This window comes from Megalopta genalis, chromosome 7, assembly GCF_051020955.1.
Source record: "Megalopta genalis isolate 19385.01 chromosome 7, iyMegGena1_principal, whole genome shotgun sequence".
Classification (NCBI taxonomy): domain Eukaryota; kingdom Metazoa; phylum Arthropoda; class Insecta; order Hymenoptera; family Halictidae; genus Megalopta; species Megalopta genalis.
The window spans coordinates 13,549,359-13,569,584 of NC_135019.1; the positions used below are offsets into that span (position 1 = coordinate 13,549,359).

General features: G+C 48.2%; 1 protein-coding gene across 1 annotated transcript in view; it reads left to right on the top strand.

The window, feature by feature from the left end:
- Window positions 1–603: 603 nt before the first annotated feature.
- Window positions 604–20,226, top strand: part of kon (chondroitin sulfate proteoglycan 4-like protein) — a 94,684-nt gene continuing 75,061 nt past the window's right edge. The window contains exons 1-2 of the mRNA XM_033472714.2: window positions 604–972; window positions 18,400–19,180. Coding sequence (XP_033328605.2) covers window positions 19,048–19,180 — 133 coding nt within the window. The 5' untranslated portion in view covers window positions 604–972; window positions 18,400–19,047. The remainder of the gene's footprint in view (window positions 973–18,399; window positions 19,181–20,226) is intronic.

Below are 20,226 nucleotides of genomic sequence, written 5' to 3' on the forward strand. Positions count from 1 at the left end.
AGGGCTCCCCCGGCCGCGGTTACCGGCATCGACTTCCGCCGTGCGACGAGAGAACAGCGGTTTTACTTGTCCATGGGGTGTCTTGGCTCCCCTTTGCACCGAATTGTCCAAGACCCGGCGTGCAGCCCGTGTGTGCCCATCGCTAGGGAAGAGAACAGCGGCGGCGGGTGCAGGCGGGTACGTCGAGTAGACAGACAGAGCGGCAGAGAGCAAGAAGTAGTATCGGCGGAGAAGGAGGGGGCGAGCGATAGAACAAGAGAGATAGAGAGAGAGAGAGATAGAGAAAGATAAAGAGAGAGAGCAGGGGAGGGTACGATGGAGAGAGAGTATGAGAGAAAGGGAGGGAGCGAAAAGGGGGTGAGAGAAGGAGGAGAACAGGCAGAAGGAGGAGGAGGAGGAGATGCCAGAAAAAGACGCGGAAGAGGAAAGCGCCGGAGAGAGACGGCGAAGGAGAAAGAGCCAGAGGAGAGGAGCTGATGGGAGTGAAAGAGAAGCCGCGAGAGAAGAGCGGAGAAGGGAGAGAGGAAAGCGGAGAGAGGTGAGTGGAGAGAGGAAGGGAGCGGGGCCGACCCTGCGCGCAGCCTCCCCAGTCCACCCCGAAGATTCAGTCGTCGTGCGGCAGAGGAGGACCGAGGAACGCCCGGTCGAAGCACGCTGCTCCTCTCTCTGGACCCGTTTCGCTCTCTCTCTCTCTCTCTCTTTCTCTATTCCTCTTTCTCTCTCTCTTTTTCTCAACCCTTCGACCCTTTGTCCCTCTCGCCCTCCCACCGACTGGCTCTCGATTCCTACCCTCTCCGGCTGGCGTCCCCACCTCTCCCTCCTCTCCCTCCGACGGTCGGACGCACGCTCGTTGCCTCCCTTCGGTCGGTGGTGCGTGGCACTACGCTGCGAGTGAAAACGGAGCCTGCGAGGCTGTCGGTGGTGTGTGTGCTCGGCGTCTCGGTCTACAGAGGGAATACTGGTGCGACCACGGTAAAATCACCGGCGAGAACCGAACTGCAACAGCAACCGGGTTGGCTATCGCGCGGAGGTTGCTGCGGCAGGAGACGAGGAGACACCGGGCCTCGAGGAAGCAAACTGTATTCGCCGGAGAGCGCACGGCGACCGTATTCGACGCCGATCCGAACGTCGCCGAACGTCGTCGCCGGTCTGGGGCTCTCTCTGGCTCGGCTTCCTCCTCCTCTCTTGCCCCGTCGATCTCCCCGTGTCTCTCCTCTCCTCTTTCCCTCTCTCTCTCTCTCTCTCGCTCTCTATCTCTTTTCTCTCTCTTTCTCTCTCCCTATCTCTTTACTCCCAACTGTCTCCTCTGCTATGCCTGTCTTTCGCCCACCCTCCGAGGCGACTCTTTACCTGCTCGGTACACCTCTGTCATAGTTTCTCTCTGTTTCGCGTCTCGTCACGGTGAAGGGTGGGTAACGATACGCCGCGGTCCTCGACGCAGTTGTGTGCTGCTGCTGCTGCTGCTGCTGCTGGTGGTGCTTGTGCTTTCCCGGCGGTGTCGGCGGTGCCAGTGGTGGTAGTGGTGTGTTGCCAGTGGTACAACAACGGTTCGGTGGTAGTGACGGTTTAAATTTCAGCCGCGTGCTCTCGGGTTCGCGTACGCGAGCCATTACACGGGTCCTCGGGCACTCTCTCGACGACCCGCCGCGCTCAACCCGCCAACCCTGGCTACACGACGCCGGTCACGGTCCACGGACCGAAATCTCGAGCCCGAATCTCCCACCGTCCCTATATTCTCGTCCCGCGGAAAACGCGCCGGAACGCTCTGGGTCGCGGCGGTTCGCGGCGGGTCGCGCCGGCCACGGATTCGCCGGTATTTTTCCGCGTGCGTGGCATCGGGCCGGCACCGTATAGATTTTATCCGGTCTACCTGCTGGCTGGAAGCTCGAGCCGGAAGCAAAGGGACCCAGCATCGGTCCCACGATCCCTCGAGGCGCCGCGAATCTCGGTCCAGACGCCGCGAGCCGGCCGACGGTTGTCCGATTTTGCTGCCTCTGGAAAATTATTCCGTGCTGTGGCACGAGCGATACGTTTAAATACCGTGAACGAGGCCTGGTGATTTCAGAAGATCGAAGCTACCGAACGTTATCGAATTTGAAACCGCTGTTTCCTGTTTATTACGTTTGAGTATCGTGCCCTGCAACGCGAGAGCAATAGGTCCAAATATCTCGGGATTAAACGATCTGAAAACGAATCTATTAAATCTGAATTGCTTACTTTGAAATGAATGTTCGTGACAAAAACTGGTGGCTGCAATCGAATCCTTTGACTGCGCCAACCGAAAGCCAAAAGCTTTTTGCAGCGCGATACTCGCAAGGCAATAATTCTGGCTGGCTAAAATTGCACGCGATCGAATCGTAGCCACGCTGAAAAAGTAACAATCGCGTTCTTAAGATCGGGAACGCGTCGATACTTCGGCTCAGCTGTTTCATTTTGTCGGAATAACTAACATCGATCAAAATTCTTTGTCCTGCAACTGAAATTTCTCGTTGAAACGCGAGAACATTAACGCTTCGACTGCCGCGTCGATCACATACGAACGACACGATTGTCTTAACAAACTTGGAACTCGACGTTTAGCGCAGTCTATTAAGTAAATCGAAATTAGATCGCATCTACAAGATTCGAGAGTACTTACGCAAGTAATTTCTCTAATAAACCTGGTCTCCTTTGTTCTTGCATTAGGAAATAGCCTGTTCCGACCTCGCGTGACTTTTCTAGACATCGCTGTGCCAGTCGATCGTGTTCGAACGATTTTCTATCGTGTCCACGATCGTTACGCACGCGGCGTGTCATCAGTCTTCCCGCTTTGAATGGACATTACGCACACCAGCTGCGCGATTAGCCTCGAACGAATCGAGAAAAGAAAGATATTGCCTGCCGTTTCTCGCAGCGGATAGGCAAAACTTTTCTATCGCGCGATGATCCGCTCGATCCACTGATCACAATATTCTCCGAGCAACTGTATCTGGCTCGCGCAGGATAAGCACTCGGTCCAGACGAAGGCAATTACCGGAGTGAACCCAGCAAAGCCCGGACGTGGCTTTAAGCCGCGAGCGCGGAGTACACGCGCGGAAAGACGCGACGGAATGGCCATCGCGGATAGAGAACGTCGGGATAACGGAGGCCGACGGTTCGCGGCGGAAGTTCGCGGAAGTATATAGGTAGGTTCGATCAAACTTCCGCCGAGGATGTTTCTGTTTGGCGATGAGCGAGAAGGGGACGGCTCGCGTCGGTTGTCCGAAGTTAGCGATCGCGGATCGTTGAATAGCCCGGTTGGTCCGGTGCCAACGTTTTAGATGAGAATCGTCATAGCTCGTAGGCACGGTCCGACGACCGGAGTGTTGATCTGCCGAGGAATCGGTATTCAACGGTTCCTGGACGGTCGTCCCAGGCTTTCCCGAAACGGCCGTGGAGCGACTCGCTCGCCAAGACACGTTTGCCATCGACGCGGCGCGGCGGGGCAAAGCTCTTTCCGGCTCGAATTGTTCTTTCTAGCTCGGCCTTTTTAGATCGTTCTCCCCGGATTGTTCTTTCCGACTCCTCCTTTCGTGAACGTTCGATTAGACGAAACAACGTGATCGATCACCCGTACGTGGCGGACACTTTCATCGACTTGGCCGGACGGCGTGCTCCCGTCCGAGGGGAAAAGCTCCGTTCGAAAAGCTCTGGGAAGAGAGTCTATCTTATTCGCGGACAGGCGAAACTACGCGAACGCGGTGCCGGATATGCGAGCCGGGTATACGTGGCCCGTTTGAAAGCTTGTTACATTAGATGGGAGTATGGTATCAGTGCTGCCGGTATCACTACCGCCAGCCCCTATCGCCCTCCAGCCATGGGGGAAACGTAAATACGCTATAAACGTTACCGATTCGCCGATAGCCGAACTCGGGCGCAGCTACTTTGCCCAGGGAAACAGGGAAACGAGGATGCGCGCAGGTATACCGGGTGGCCGATCTTCTGCGCGTCGAGATACCGGCGCGATACTCGGACATCTCGCGAAATTTCGTAAAATCTTGTAACCGGTTCCTCGAGGCTTCGCAGAATATAAAGCCCCGTTGGTTTAATAAAAAAATATCGATCCTTTGCGCGTCCTGGGACCGAATTCTCGTCGCAACGTATCCGCTTGAACCGAATTTCCATTGAATCGATCGAGCTTCGAAGAGCTGAACGGCTAATCGGCGGAATGAAGTTTAGCGCCGCAAATTAGCGTGATCTGGTGGAGTTTTTGCGGGCCGTCTCTTCAGGTAACGAGACTTTTCTTCGCGTCGAAGCTAATTTGGTCGTAATTAGACATTGCTTTATTAGCGAACTTTCGCGAACGGGAAACAGGTTAGAGCGCGTGGCACTTGTACACAATGATAATCAGAGCCCCGGTCGTAATGGGACGCATTCGTGGAACGTTGCAATGTCGTACGAATCTGGAAGAGCAACACAACTGGTTCACTGCCGACCGCGTTATGAAGATAAATGAATAAGATTTTCGTAATTGGTCGAGGAGTGGCTCCGTGACATTCTCGCGGCGATAATTGTGTTAGTTTCGTCGGGACTGTGCGCGATACGGTGGATAGATCGCGGGTTTCGTGCTTTCGCCACAGAAACGACCAGGTGACATTCGAGTCTTTAACGAGCTCCTGTTTCTCCGTAATCGATGCGGACAATTTTTATCGTGCTTAGAAATCGGCAGCCTTGGGTTCTTACGTTCCACGAAAGATTGTGGTTTTATTGGCCAAAGAGTAAAATGAATGTTCCGCAACGTTTCTCGCAGATGAATCGATCTCCTCTTCGCAGACTCGGCGAACTATCGTCCCTGAGTGTTGACGGCCGGAAATTAAGAAGTTGATGCAAACTCTTGACAATCTGGGTCGCTCTTGACCCGGCCATCACCGCTCGTTCATTAAAAATGATAGAAAAATGCGAGGCTGTGAGCTATCGCGCACAGATGCAGAGCAAATCGATTCTCTAGCGATACAACAGCTTCGAAAATGAAATTGTTGTTGGTCGATCGGCTTCTTATTGGAACGGAGAGACAATTCGAGGGTCGCCGATTGCACCACATTTCTGCGCAGCTTCTTTTTAATTATCCCCCGCGGTTGTTTTCGAAATTTCGCCGCCAACTTTTCCAATTTGTCCCGCAATTCTCGACTGCGCCGTCCTAATCTCCCGTTTATCAATCACAACCGGCCGGCGAACCGTTCAATCGAATGCAAATATTCGACCGGGGCCGTAAAAGGCCGGATACAATAACGATACCGCGCGGAAAAAAAGAACAGAGCGAATCATAAAATCGTCGGGAAATGAATATTTTCGCGGCGTTCTACAATAATGCGCGCGTACGTGGTATCGACGTTCCCCGTTAATCAACGTTGCTCGCGTTTTTCGGCAGCATAATATTTGTAGAACAGCGAGGAAAAAAGGCTGCACAAAGCTCCGAGGTATCTCGGTGAAATCAGCAAACATGTAAGTATCCGGATACTTTTGAACGCCCGGCGTGTGTTTGCATTTCGAAGTGTCGCCCGACTTTATCGATACAAGTCTGATGTTGACGCCCCATTGAATTTATTGTACGCCGAATTCAGTCGGCAGTTCGCCTGATTTCCGCGGATTTCCTTCGCTTCTGCATTGTCCGTGCAATTCTCTTTTTATTCTCAAAATTCGTCTCTCAATTGTCGCTGATGTTCACGATTTAAACCATCGTTTCAGCATTATAAACTACTCAAATGTCGCAAGTTAATAAAGATCCGCGGTCTATAGGTAAATGTAGGGTTTCTTTTCCAAATTGCTACAAAAAGAACCGTTCGATATTTCTCAAAGTCGTTTGCTTTATTAAAGAGAGTAATTATGGAACACCCGGCCGGTGCATAAACTGCTCGAACAAAAGGAATGGGAAGTCGTGGAACGGCCGGCAGACCTTTCGCTTAATCATTTGTCGGGACGCGAAAAATTCTCTATCGAAAGTGTTCCTCGGAACACGAATATCGCATTGATGTTTAATTAATTGGGTTAATTATCGACCCGCCGACGACGGTAGGAACGTTTTAATTAACACTGGAACCATGGATGCGGCGATCTGTTTGGCCGTGCTCGCACTTCGGCAAAAATAGTTAATTGATTATGAAACTATATTATTCAGTAATTGATTCTGAATGCCGCTCTCGACGAGACGTTGTTTAACGATAATGTTTGCTAAAAGCGTCCATAAAATCGAGCAAATCGAATGATTCCGGCGATGCGAGGAATGGAGTAGCTGGCTCCTGGGGTTCCGGTGGTAAACTGGCCGACGACGGAAAGCCAAGCAGTTATGCGAGCAACGGAATCGTTTCTAAGTCCCTGTTAAAGCTGTTTACCCGGACGCCAGAGAATTACTTTGTCAGATTTAGGTGTTGATTTATCGGGACACGAATATTTTTCAGCAACGCGTTCGCGATTTATTCGCGGAATCACTCTTTGTGTGGTTACAAGAGCAATTGCGCCGTGTGCCATGTAAAATTAAAATTTATCCGTCTAAATTACACGCATCGGCCGAATTGCCAAGATGTAATCGTGATACATTAAAACACAAATCCCGATAAAATCTACAATTTATTCAGGAAATCAAGGCGCAACAATACGCAATATAAGGACGATTATATCGGCAATACCGTAAATGCTGAAAATTTATGCATTTCGTTGGTCTAATTGTCGAATTTTAATCCTGATACATTAAAGTACTAGTATCGGTGTAATTTAAAGCCGAGATTTATTAGAACCCTCTGAAAATATTTGAACATATCGATACACCGCTGTCGATATATTGAGACGGAAACCGACTACGAGAAATTTCCAGTCGCAACAAGATCGTGTTCTCAAAGGAATGCGTCGCTTTCTTCTCGAATTGGCGTTAAGTCCAGAATTATTTACAGAAGACTACACCTTTAATTAATCATTCAACCGAAAGGGAAAATCCATCGATGCGTGCTTCCTCCGGTTAGTCGTCGTGTCAGTTTTTTATTTTTTTCATTTTGCGAAGTTTACGCTGAAAACCGCTTTATCGCGTGATTCGCGCGCCATTAATAATTTTCCTTGTCATGGCATCATATCGCGTCAATAGTCAAATCGGACAGTTTGTTCTGCGGATAGTGGTTGTCATTTCCGTCACTTTGTTCTTATTCGTCGGATATCCCGAACTTCGCGTGTATCACTCGCGAGAATTGTCGCCGTATCTGACATACGTGTTACCAAGTCGCGATCGTTATCATCGGATAATTAAATCGTTCGATCAAGGTTCCGGGTTTCACCAGTCACGCGCGACGCGTAATATCGGTCACAACCGATCCTTATTACGGCCGACACAAGGCCCATCAATATGCAGGCGTGGTCTATCAATACTTTATATCGAATAATAAAATTACACGGCTCGTCTCGTTAATAATTCACTGTTAGGGGGAACTCTATATTCGCTGTAAACGCGCGTTTAACACGGAAATTAAATATTCACAGCGGAACGGTGGGGATTCTACTTGGAATCGGACGGATTGAATAACATTTGTATTTATTAAATTCTGTTCGAAAACTATTCTGCGAGTTCGACGCGACGTTACGGCGCAGGAGGTTAATTCCGGCGTGAGGAGCAAGTGTCTGTATTATTACAAGACTGTTTGGAAAGGATCTGTATGCAAGATCAAAATTCCCTGCAGCAATAACATGGAACATGGAGGTGTTACGGTAGAAAATCATTTGTCCGTTTCAGGATTTTAATAAGACAAATATTTTCAACGACTCTTCGCGTTCCCCGCGTTAAATTATTTGAATAAGTCCGGAATAATTTTCACTATTTTCCGCGTGCACGATTTTGCGATAAATGCCCAACACCCGCAAGTTAATTATTATAACACCGTCGCGTCCGGCTGGCATACCCGATGGGTTATTAATAGACCCCGCTGAGATAATTTAGCGCAGATATCGGTGTTCGCGGCGTGTTTAAATATTTCGAAGGATCGAAATTTTTAAGAAGCTTCGCCATTTTCACCGTTCATCGTTGCAGATGGAACAATATTATTCGCGCGACCGTCCGATGTTGATGGATCACTGTATTTACCGTTTTCGCCGCACTCCGACCCGCCGGAGTTTAATAAAACCGAATACCAAAAATTGCTTCGAAATTTTCTTGTTTTTAACAGTACGATTCAGTATCAGTTACGCTGTAATCAGTCATGCGAATATCGCGCCGCAAAAAGCTGACGGCTCCGTGCCGGAGCGACGCAGTTAAAGGCTTGACATGTTGGCCGCCACGCGAATTTTCTGTTACACAGACGACCTGCGTTCGTTTTATTCGCAGCGGGAGACAAATGTTATTGGCAATTATTATCAATTATCGGATAGCCGATCTTTCGACTTACACCACTATTTAATTACACGGAAACCGTGCTTTATTACAGACCACTCTCATGCTAATTTCTAAAGTGGTTAAAGCCAATCCATTTACCTCCTCGTGCCATCGTTTCGCAGCTTTTCAAGCTCCCTTTAATGCGATATATTAATTTTAATCGATTAATTGTATTCCACTGTTATTATCTCGTCAGCAGTATTATGGAAAATTCCTGTGCTTTCACGTTATATTCCACCGTAACGACTTCGGACCACATCTTTCCCATCAGCCACCCTAGTATTTCTGCTGCTTTGAAGTCTTGCCGCCGGTAATGATATAAAAGTATGCAAATTTTCCAACTTTCTGTCGTTCTTTGCAAGCAAACAACAAGACCGGAAACACGATTAATCAGGTCGAAACGAATGCGCGATATTAAAAAGCGTTCCGACAGCCGAATAATCAGATCATATTAGATCAAAGAGCCAGCTATTACTTTCCACGAAGGTTCTGTCACTTGCGCGTGGCCGAATCTCTCGAAGCAACGCGGCGAGCGAACTGTAAATTAGACCGCAGAGAAAATGCGCAAACTTATGGCTGGTCGTCGAGCGACTGAAATAAAGTTGAATGTCTGGTTGGTTCGGAACGAGGCCATCGGACAACTAAACTAAGCAAACCTGGGTTGGTTCGCGGCCACGCCAGTGGATACGGCGGCCATAATCAGCCGGAATTCAGTAGATCACCCTGTAGACGGACAGGTGTGCGCGCCGCGGCGTGACGACAGTCGGCGTTGTTCCCCCTTTAATCAGCCCAGGAAACTTTGTTATCTTTTCTTCGGGCTTTTATATACGCACGCACACATCTTCACGGTCGAGAACCACGTCCCACACCGGCGCGCGAACGCCTATGTAAACCTACTCGGTCTACATAATATATACGTATACGTATACATCTCGGCAGTATTGCATTATGGAAATCCGCGAGACTTTACGAGTTTTCGAAGATATCGCGTGCATTTCCTTATCTCGGTTTAAAGCTCTCCGGGAAACGTTTATCTCGCCGGCGTAAAGAGGATAGATGGACTCCGTAAAATCAGCAATGATCTCGCCTCCGCGGCGGAACCGCGGCCGCGGCGATGAACCGTGCCGGGCGGTGCCGAGTCGAGCCGAGGGGAGCCGAGCCGAGGCTCCGGTTGAAATATTTACTCCGACAGGGAAAGGTCGAGAGTCGAGAGGAAGAGCGGATTTTTCGGTGGAACGGCAGGCGATAGGATTGTTACGGGCCGAGGACTCCGCGGCGCTCGTCGGCGCGGTGATCAGCCCCGGCCCGTGCTGGCCTGGCCCGACCTGGCCCGACCCGGCCCGAGCACGACCCGCGGCGCGGCTCCCGTGGCCGTGCAATACCGAACCGGGGGATGAATATCGGTAGCAGAGGGATGCGAACACTGAAGCGATTGTTCCACGTCGCGCACCGATGTTCCGCTGAATGGCAACGCGGGTCACTCGCGCACGGTTTCTCCTTTCACGAGCCCTTCGCTCCGAACCAAAGAATCCTCCAGATAAGACAGACCGCCGCTGGACCAACAGTGGGATAGTTTTCTGCTGGCTACACATTTCCGCGAATGAGCAACATCTCCTCGGCGAAACGCGATTAAAGAAACAACAAAGGAATTAACCCTTCGCGCTCGAATGGCCGCTCCGAGGCACCACGTTCCAAGATAATGTTCACGTTATCTTTGTTTACAGTCGGGAACAAATGTACGTGGACACCCTTTAAAACGGTATAACTTTTTTTTTCAAACTGAGCTAAATGACGTGAATCTTTTTGGACGCCTTTTATGAAATAAAAGACCCTTGGTTTTTAACTCTTTTTATCCGAGCCTACGCCGAAAATTTAAAGAATGTATTTTGTAGATCTTGACCGTGATACGATACGAGTAACAAAAGTAGCTCGAATGATTTTCCTTGTTAGAATGACACGATTGAATCTATTTCGATCTCTTACGACCTTTGTAAGATAACGAGCTCGAGTAAAGAAATTTATTACATTTTCCGTAGAAACATCCTTGTAACCTCGGTAACTATTCAATAAAAGATATAAAACGAATCGTTTAACCCCGGCACTGGTAGGTTTGGTGTTAAGACTGAATTTGAGAGATCTCGCAATGACGCGAGAAAAAAATGGAAAATATGAAATATATAATTTGGTAATGCCTGAAACGATATGCAAAGGGTATAGAAAAATCAACCGAACCATTAAAATTCTTGACATCGATGAAAATTTGAGGAGTTCAGTTATCAAAGATGCGTATCACTTTTTGTACGCATTGAACGAGCTGTTGGAAGATTTGCTTTGAAAATACATGTGGCGGGCTTTGAACGCAATGAAGAAGAATGCGAACTATTGAGAAAGAGAGAGAAAGAGAGAGAGAGAGAGTATCCATTTCAATTTTATTATGAAAACAATGGTCGGAAAATTATTGGCTCGTTACAGAAACTCGCGTTATCCAGGAGTCTGCTGCGCAAGAAAGTTCAAACAAATGAGAGACAGCTTCGTTTCGATTCCAGTATTTCGTATAAATTTTATTATGAAAACGTTGGTCGCGAAATGATTGGCTCGTTGTTGAAGCACGCGTTACGTAGGAGTCCGCTGCGCAAGAAAGCTCAAACGAACGAGAGACAGTTTCGTTCCGATGCCTGACCATTTCCGCTCGGCGTGTCCGCCTCACCCCGACCGCCTAAGTGCAGAAGGGTGCAGGGTCGCTGAAAGAGCGGGCGAGGAGTGGCTGAGAAAAATATGGCTCGCGTGCCGGGACGACGAGCTCGTTTTTCGCGCGCGGGTGTCCTGAGATCGTCGACCGTGTCGGATGTCGGTCACTGCAAATGAGATTCGGGGGTCCCCACCCCCGTTCGGGACCGAGACCCCCGTGGCCGCCCCCGCAACGGATTTCTCGCGAGGAACGGTGTTCGTGGCGCGAATGCAAAGCCGATGGAAACGGAGACGGAAGCCGTGGGAAAGAACGGGAGCGCGGCCGGGGAACAGGCTCGTTTGAATGTTTAGACTGCTCCCACGGAAACCCTTTTTTCCTTTCAAGTGGAGCTAGCTCGAGTCGATCGACCGCCGAAAAGGTCCAAAAGGTCCAAAAGGTTTGCGCTCCGGTTCGAGTGGCTCCAGATTTTTTAACGGATTTGCGCCACGGTTTCCAACGGGTTCCCAGAGCGGGAAGATGAACGGGGGTCGCAGCCCCATAGATACGGGGTGATAAGCGATTTTTGACGATTCCGTTCGCTGTCGGAGCTGCTCGTCGATTCTCTATACGGGAACAGATGCTGCGGATGCTCGTCTACGTGCGAACGGAGAGGAGGCTGTTTTCGGCTCGTGTGTATGTATGTGTGAATGGAGGATAAACGGGGTGCAAGTTCCCCCTCCTCGGAAATGGAATTCCATCGCAGCGTGTCGTGCGATAGCCGGATCACGGCGACGACAATACGCGGACGTATCTGGCCGACGATAATGAATTAGATGCTCGAACGAGCCCGAAAGCGCAGCGAAACTTCGAAAGGGGCTCTCGCGACCGCGAGACTATTCCGGATAGATAGCCGGGCGATAAATCCTCCTTCGGTAAATAAATTCGCTATATTAACCGGTCCCACTGCGCCGCCACCGACTCTCGGATATCTCCCGCTATCTTCTACGAGCATCGGATCACCTGGCGAACTTTCATTTTGGCGTTTTTTAATTGAATTTCGATTCATCCGCGGACTGCCTTGGTTACTAGCGTTATACCGGAACGTTTATGGGGTTCGTTCAGGTTGTATTTACAGCGGGACCTTTTATTCGACTGCTTCCGAAATCGTAAATCGGAAAGCGTATTACATTCGCACTTCCATTGCAGTTAACGATATTAGGAAATTGGTTGTACGAGACGGTATTCGATCGACTTGTTTACTCGGGCGCGTGCACAGTAGAACCTCGATTATCCGGATTAAGCAGAGTAACAAGAATGTTCGGATAATGAAACGGCTTTACTTCATTAACGGTGCCGGACTTCATCTTTATTAATTTGTACAGCGAATCGTTTTGCATACAGGTTGCCCCGGATGGAACTGATTACATGTGAAAGTGATTTCCATAATAGATAATTCTGACGTTCGATAATCGAGCTTCTACTGCATTATAATGGGAATCGCGCGAAGTTTTAAGTAAATCCTGTCACTGTTATAAGACAATATGCGTATACATGAGCAGCATTTACGTAATTATAACACTTCCAATTTGGCATATTATTTGAAATATTATTTGAAGGATGAGCGAAACAGTTTAGTGGTATACGAAATGAAAATTAATCCCGCAACGGAGGAGCGAAATTTTTGGCGAAATTGATATCGGTCGAATCGGTGGAATATTTGATTTTATTATACTTTGCACGGCTATAAATGCCATAAATGTATCAAATGTACATTCTGCGTAAAGAATTTTGTATGCGCTTTTATACATGCTAAGCCGGTTATTATTTACTGATGCATACGCGGCTGGTTATTATACCGAAAATCGTGCTGACGAAAGATAAAAAAGAAGCAAACAGTTTGGAACGTTATTACCAATTATCGATCGCGTGTGGGCGAGGACAAGCAATTTTCGTTCGTGAAACTGCAGTTTCAATAAGAGGGTGGTTCCGGCTTAACGAAGTGCCTTGTGTCCGCCAAGATGGGAATCAATTATTAATTTTTTCCGCAATGAGTGTCGATGTTATTACCAGGTAACACCGATAATCTCTGCGCAGAGAAAACTTAATCGCCTTAAATATTACACACCACAATTCTCGATGGAATCTGGATAATCCTGGCCGGATGAAAAAATCTTCGGTTGAATTTTAACGAGAGAGTAGTTTCATCCCAATAAGTAGACTGCAAACTTTTGCGCAAACGAAAAATTGTCCGCATTAATCCCTTGACACTGAATTAAATGAAATTTGCTGCGCTCGAAGATAATCAATTTTTATAAATCAAATATTGGCAGTACGCGGGAGCTGCTTTATTAATAAAATCCAATTATTCATTCATTGTTGATAAAACTCGAAATACCCGCGAGGGAAAAGTCCAATAGTTACAGCGTGGAGGACTATAGGGGATAAAAGATAAGCCCGGTAATAAATTTTGGTTCGCTAGCTGGAATTTCAACAAGACGGTGGACTTAACGTCTTGCACGCGGAGTTAGTAGTCAGTTATTAATTCCTCCGTGATGAACGACTAGTTATCGAGTGTCGACGCTTCCAAGAAAGCGCGGTACTTTGCAAAGAAGATGAAAGTTGCTTGAAGCATTAGATAAATCGATCTTATATGTATACTCGTACGTTATATGAAATCGGTCGATTTTATGCACGCCGGCGTGTAAAGCCGTAGCACGTACATAGAGCTTCCCGTAACTTTTGTCCGCTAAGTTGTTTTAACGTTTCATAAATTTGTACACCGTTCGGACAACGGTGACAAGCAACGAAGAAGACGGTGGTAAAATGCGAAAGAAATGATACGTCGATGTACTTCGAAGAATTCGGGTTTCAATAAACCGTCGATTGGCTTCGCTTCTCTCGAGAGAAACATTCCGAGTTCGCAGCGTTGGCAGTCTGCTAATTTCTCCGAAGCGACTGGTCATCGAGAGGGATTCGCGTGGGAGCGCTTAAAGCACCGCGAGCCGGGGGGAAAAAAACGAGCGTCCTCTACGTGGCAAGAAAAACAAGCCCGAAGTGTCCCGTAAGTGGTCGGTCGACTTTCGTCATCGAATCGAAGCCGGAGCCGCGTGTACGCGAGCTCTCCGACGTAGGCGGGACAAGCACGTGTTCGTCGAGCCAGGTGCGCGGCAAAAAGTTCCGGAAAGAAGCGCAACGTTTCTTGCCGACCCGATCGGTGATTTATCCGTTTCGAGCTGAAGTATTTACGACGCCCTATCGGACGGACCGTGAAGCGCCGCTTACGCGGGCACGTTCGCGAAACAAGATGTAACAATCCCGCGGAAGAATGGCCGGGCCGTGGCCGCGCACGCGAACACCAGCGAATTTCCAGAAAGCACGGGATTGTATGCCCATTCCGCAGAAAATCTGGCCGACCGCTGCGATATTTATTAATATTATGCTTGCGCCCGCGATGCTGCCTAAATACCAGGCCGCGCGGCCGCGCGTTTGCTTGCTCCAGATTGCAAACGCATCTATTTTTTATTTGAGTAATTCGCGATCGTTTCATAGCTGCCAGCGAGCGCGAACATCGTGTTTTACAGGGGCTCGTTCGGCCTCGTAATAATGGACACCTCGGCAAAGTTTTCTATATGAAGATCAGGATCGCGGGCGAGCACGAGCACCGTCGTCCGACAGCCGTCTTTTCACAACTGCTCGTTAATGGAGCTGATCATTTCATTTATTTATTAATTCATTTATTGGGTTGGCAACTAAGTAATTGCCGATTTGTTCAATGAAATAAAAAATTTTCTTTTTACTTGGAACGAAGTTTAATCTGTAATGTATTTTCCATTTTGTTCGATGACCTTCCGCCATCTCTCTGACAACTTGAAAATTCCACGCTCGTAGAAAGTCTGATCCTTTTCGGCCAAAAACTGAGTTAAGTGAGATTTTACAGCGTCATCGTCGTTAAAAGTTTTACCGCGAAGGGAGTTTGTCCAGGGATCGAAATAAGTGGTAATCCGATGGCGCGAGATCAGGGCTATATGGTGGGTGTAACATCAATTCCCAAGCAATATCCATCAATTTTTGTCGAGTGGAGAAAGACGTGTGTGGCCTAGCATTGTCCTGGTGGAAAATGACACCTTTACGATTGACCAATTCTGGTCGCTTTTCCTTCACCGCTGTGAAGGAAATAGGTGATAATAATAATAATAATAATAATTTTATAATATAACATTTACGGATATCATAAAAATGGGAGTGAGAGACATCTATAACTGAAATCGGCAATTACTTAGTTGCCAACCCAATAATTTGTACGGGAAATTACCTATTAGTTATAAAAGTACAGTGGTTTGGAATGATTTTGTACAGAGTATCAAATAAATAAAACAGAATGATAAGATAATCGCAGTTTCTTAAATTAATAAGATCAGTCTCTACGGACTAAAATAACGTTGCGAAATTGTATTGAGTAATACGACATAAATTCTGAGTCTGAAAGAGTGTAGTAGAAGATTGAAAGGATTTTTTAGTTCACCCACACGCGCACGAAAAAAAAACAGGGAAACGAACCTCGAGGTTTCGATCCGCCGTAGTCCTCGACGCGATTCGAGACCGTCTAATCCACTGCACGATTTCCGTTTCAGAGGTGTCTGTCACTGTGGCCGACGTTACGGGAAATGTTTCCAAAAACGAATATAATCGCCGGAATTTAACGAACTGCTTTTACAGAAAAATTCTATCGCGCCGCCGCAAAAGAATTTCGGTCTTCGATTTTGGTTCGCTTTCCGGAAACATCGTGTGTACACTGCCGACTGAATGCGGAAATCGCTTGCCGATTTTCACCGGAATCGTGTTTCTCTTCGCTCCCGGCTGATATTTTCCAAACTTTCGATCTTTTGGTCGCTGGAAAATTCCCGGCGCGCTCCAATATCACCGATTTCCATCTCTATATTTCCCGGAAAAATAAATCCACTCTGCCACTAAGTTCGATTGTATCTCTTCGCAACCTTTCGCTAACGATTAAGCCCTCGAGAAACAGTGAAAACAATTTTGACTATGTATACTTCTATTTCTCACGAAGTGTTCCGATACGCTCCTCGGATATCGTGGAAACGATATCAATGCCTATTTCATCGCATCCTGTACGATGCTCCATTCAAAATTGAGCTGTCGAAAAAATTGCAGAAACAATTATTTTCTGCATTAAGAATTCGAACATGATTCCCACGTCGCAGAAACGTTTCCGACGCCTATATTATTTATATCTTATGCAACCTTTCGCTTACAGTCATGTTCTCAAAATAACGCAGGAACCATTTTTCTTAGTTATTTTCTGCACGAAGAATTCCAATATGCTCCTCGTATCGTGGAAACGATGTGGATGCTTATTTTATTACGTCTTACGCAGAAGAGCAGTGCATGCACTCGCGTACAATATTTCCCGTGATGCATTCTACCGGTGATTCGCTGGGAGATTCGTCTCCGGTCCACGTTACATCGGATCGCTTTTTCCTACGACGATGTACTCGCTCGTATCTGGCGCATTGCTGCCGCTCGGACTCTTCATCAAGTCGCGGATCTTTTCTCCTCGGGACTGCATCTTTTCGGGAATAAACGCTGAAGGTTAACCCTTCCGGTCCGAAGGACTTGAGACAGAATGCGCCCGTTGCGAATGGAACCAAGTACACCACGCTGGCGGGCCAAGTGCTTCGCCGAGTTTCTTGTTCTATAAACTTTTTTATTATGTTCTATGAACTCGCTCGTCGCAGCCGGATCTAGTTCCTTAAATTACTCGATTCGCCGCGTTCTTTGAAACACCTACCATCGGGCCAGTCGGTGGCAAAAGTTTCCCTGCATCCGACGTGTATTGAACTAGATTCGGGAGTCTGACTGGCGATGATGTTTTCGGGCAAAATCTATTAAACATATCAACCCTTAAATGCATGATTTTTTGTTTTGAATTTTGAAAAATCGTTTTTTATAGGAATATAGTCATAGGTTACGTAAAAAGTAAATAAAAAGATCTAGGTAATAATATCGAGTATTTATTTCGAAAAGAAGTTGTATGTAGACTTTTGGCAACAATATGCGTTTATTACTAAAATTATTGTAGACGTAAACAAATGGTCATGTGTTTATATTATCTATTAGTATAGGAATTTCTACATTATTTATAAATGAAATGCAGCAAAGCAATTGCGATTTTTGTTGTGACACGAAGCAATTTTTAAACTCGAAAGAAGAAAATATCTCTCGCACATACTCAGGTTTTTGAATAAAATTAAGTGGAACTGGAATTGGCAACAATATGCATTTAAGGGTTAAATGCATTAAATACATTTTTTAAAGCCGACTCTTTCGATTCAAAGTCATTTGACTCCCGGCGAGGACGTTAATAAATGCCTATTTCGTTTGTCCTAACGATCTCATATTATATTTTATTCTCTTTAATTTCCTTCGTTTTCACATTATTTTAATAACTCGATCACTTACTTAATCTACCATTGTATCTTTTCTTTCATTGTATCACCTCCATTCCTTTTTCTTCGCTTCTTTTTGATACGCAACTTATTATTATTATTATAAATAAACTCGTGAGCCTTTATTGAACATTACACCAACCGAGCACTAAGAGTGACTGGCGCGTGACAACGACTACAAGACTGAATCTATTTAAACTATTCAACACGTTTATAACAACGTTCGGATTAAACGCTCGTTGCCGGTTGTGAACAACTATAAAAACGAGGCGCGAGGCCCGACTTATCCTATCTCCCCTTTCCAAATTGTCCATTTTTGTTTACAAGCTGGGAGGACAATTGGGAAGAGAATGCACTGTAATTCCAGCGACTATAAAATAAAGAACGCGAAACTGGTCGTTGCGAGCGGCTCGGTAGGTTTACTGTTCAAATAAAATATAAAGCAATCCGCGAGAAAGACCAACGACCTTGCCCAGAGTCAAAAAGGCCATATTCCCCGGGTGCATCGACGCGGCAAATATTTGCACTCCGTGTTCTACCGCGTACGCGAGTCGTCTATTTTTCGCGGACACGGCCGAGGTCCCGCAAGGGTCAAGGAACAGGCGAATCCCGCGCGGTATAGCGAGAGGGCTCGGCAAACACAGGAGCGACAGCTCTAATCCATCCCGTCAAGGCTCCATCAGTAGGAGCCGGGCGTTTTCCATTCGTTGGGTGGCAGGCCGTCGAGCGTCTGAGCCCCGCCCGAGACCCGTAGTCAGCTTGTCCGAACAGTGTAAACGTGCCCGGAGCCCAATCCCTGTCCTGTCCGTTGATTAAACCGCGCCGCGGAGTGAAAACGTTGGGGATGGTCGGTTTACACCTGTGCGCCTTGTGCGTGCCGTGCCGGTGTGTCCTTTCAGGAGGAAGCAACGCTCGGACAGGGAGAGGCGGCCAGGAAGCTCTAGGGCGGAGGAGATTGAGCCGGGCTACGTGCACGATGCTGCAGGCTGGCCCCGCGAACTTGTCGCAGCTTGAACAGTGCGCCAGCCCGTCGCAGGGCCGATATTCTCGGGAGTGCGGTTCGCTGTTACGGTTCCGCGCGCGAAAGTAGCGAGTCTGGGCCGAGCTACCGGGCCGTGTGTCGGTGTTTCCCCGGTGTCTTCCGACGCGAGCGAGGCCGGAAATCGAGAGCCGAGCGTGTCCAGGTGGATGTTGACGCTGGATCGCGGGAGAGGACGGTGCGGGGGCGTAGCGTCGGCACGTCGGAAATCAGCCAGACGCCGGGACAGTCGATCGTTCCTCGTGAAAACGCCGCGAGGCTCGCACTCGCGTTCGTGCTGTGCGTGACAAACGACGGCGACGCACCGGATCCAACGACGCCAGTGCCCGCGGACACGCCCGACGTCTTCCTGAAAACAGCTCGCCGTGATTCCCGTCACGTGGACCAGATATCCCCTAAGAGGACTGTCCCCGTCTCCCGTCTGCCCGGCCCGGCCCGGCCCGGTCCGGCCGTTTCCCGGGGCTCAGCTTCGCGGAGGAAACGCGGCCCGAGCTGAAACGAAAAGAGGATGCGGCACACCTTCGGCAAAAGGGAACACGACGTCCGGAGAGGAAGCCTAATGTTTCCAAACGACATGGGGCTGCTAATGTTCCTAGCTGTGACGGTATCCCTCTTGGGCTACTGCCAAACCGACGAAAAAGGTAATGTATGGACGTGCCTTTCGACGGTGACGAAAGAAATGCCAGATTCTGCTCTCTTTCTCTCTCTCTCTCTCTCTTTCACTCTCTATCTTTCTTTTACTGTCTTTTGTTCTCTCTTTCTCTGTCTCTCTGTGTGTGTGTGTCTTTCTCTCCCGTGCGGTCGCTCGTTCCCTTTTCGGACGGCCGTTAGTAAACGTAAATCTGAGAGGGCAGACGCACGTGCTGGAAAACCGGCGAGAACGCCGACAGAGATTAACTTTTATGGTCAGCGGAACGAGTGGCTCTCTCGTGAATGCGTTATACTTATAACGGCGACGCCGCCCTCCGCTCCCGATGATGCCCGCGACGATGGCCAGGCTTTAATAACGAATTGGCGGCGGGTCGTAAACCCGCTGCCGGACATTGTCCCGCCGCCGTCTGTCTACCGAAGCGTTTTCCTTCGCGTTCCGATCGATCCGCGACACTTGTCCTCCCGGCGACCGATGGACGGACGAATTATCAGGGAAAACGCGCACGAAAGTACATAAACGCCGTGCTGCTCCACCGCAGCCCGGCGCTTTTCAGGGAACTCTTAAAAGCGCCGCACCGCCAGACGACGACGTCGCCGTTGCTTCTAACGTCTGAAACGCGATAACGTTCCGCGGAAATCGCGTTACGCCTTGCTTCCGACGGCTTTCTACGCGAAACTCATTTTTACGTTCGGTTTCGTCCGATTCCGATTGCCGTGTCGCTGTTGCACCGCGTATAGGCCGCACGCGAAAGTTCACGCGGCTCAGCTCGGAATTCGGTCGCCGAATGCAACCGATTTTTTGCTCCATTCTCGCGTCGACGATGGGTAACGCGGCGAGAACGTTCAGATTTTATGTCGCTCTCTAAAATCGCATCGCTTAGCGTATTTAGCGAATTTATAACTTTTACGGAGGATACGTTTGCGTGCAACGGAACGAGGAAAATAAACGTAACCGTGCACTCGAAAGTTGGTTTCGTACGAAATCGAAAATACGTTTTCCGATGTACGGCATTTACATTTTACAGTGATATTCGCA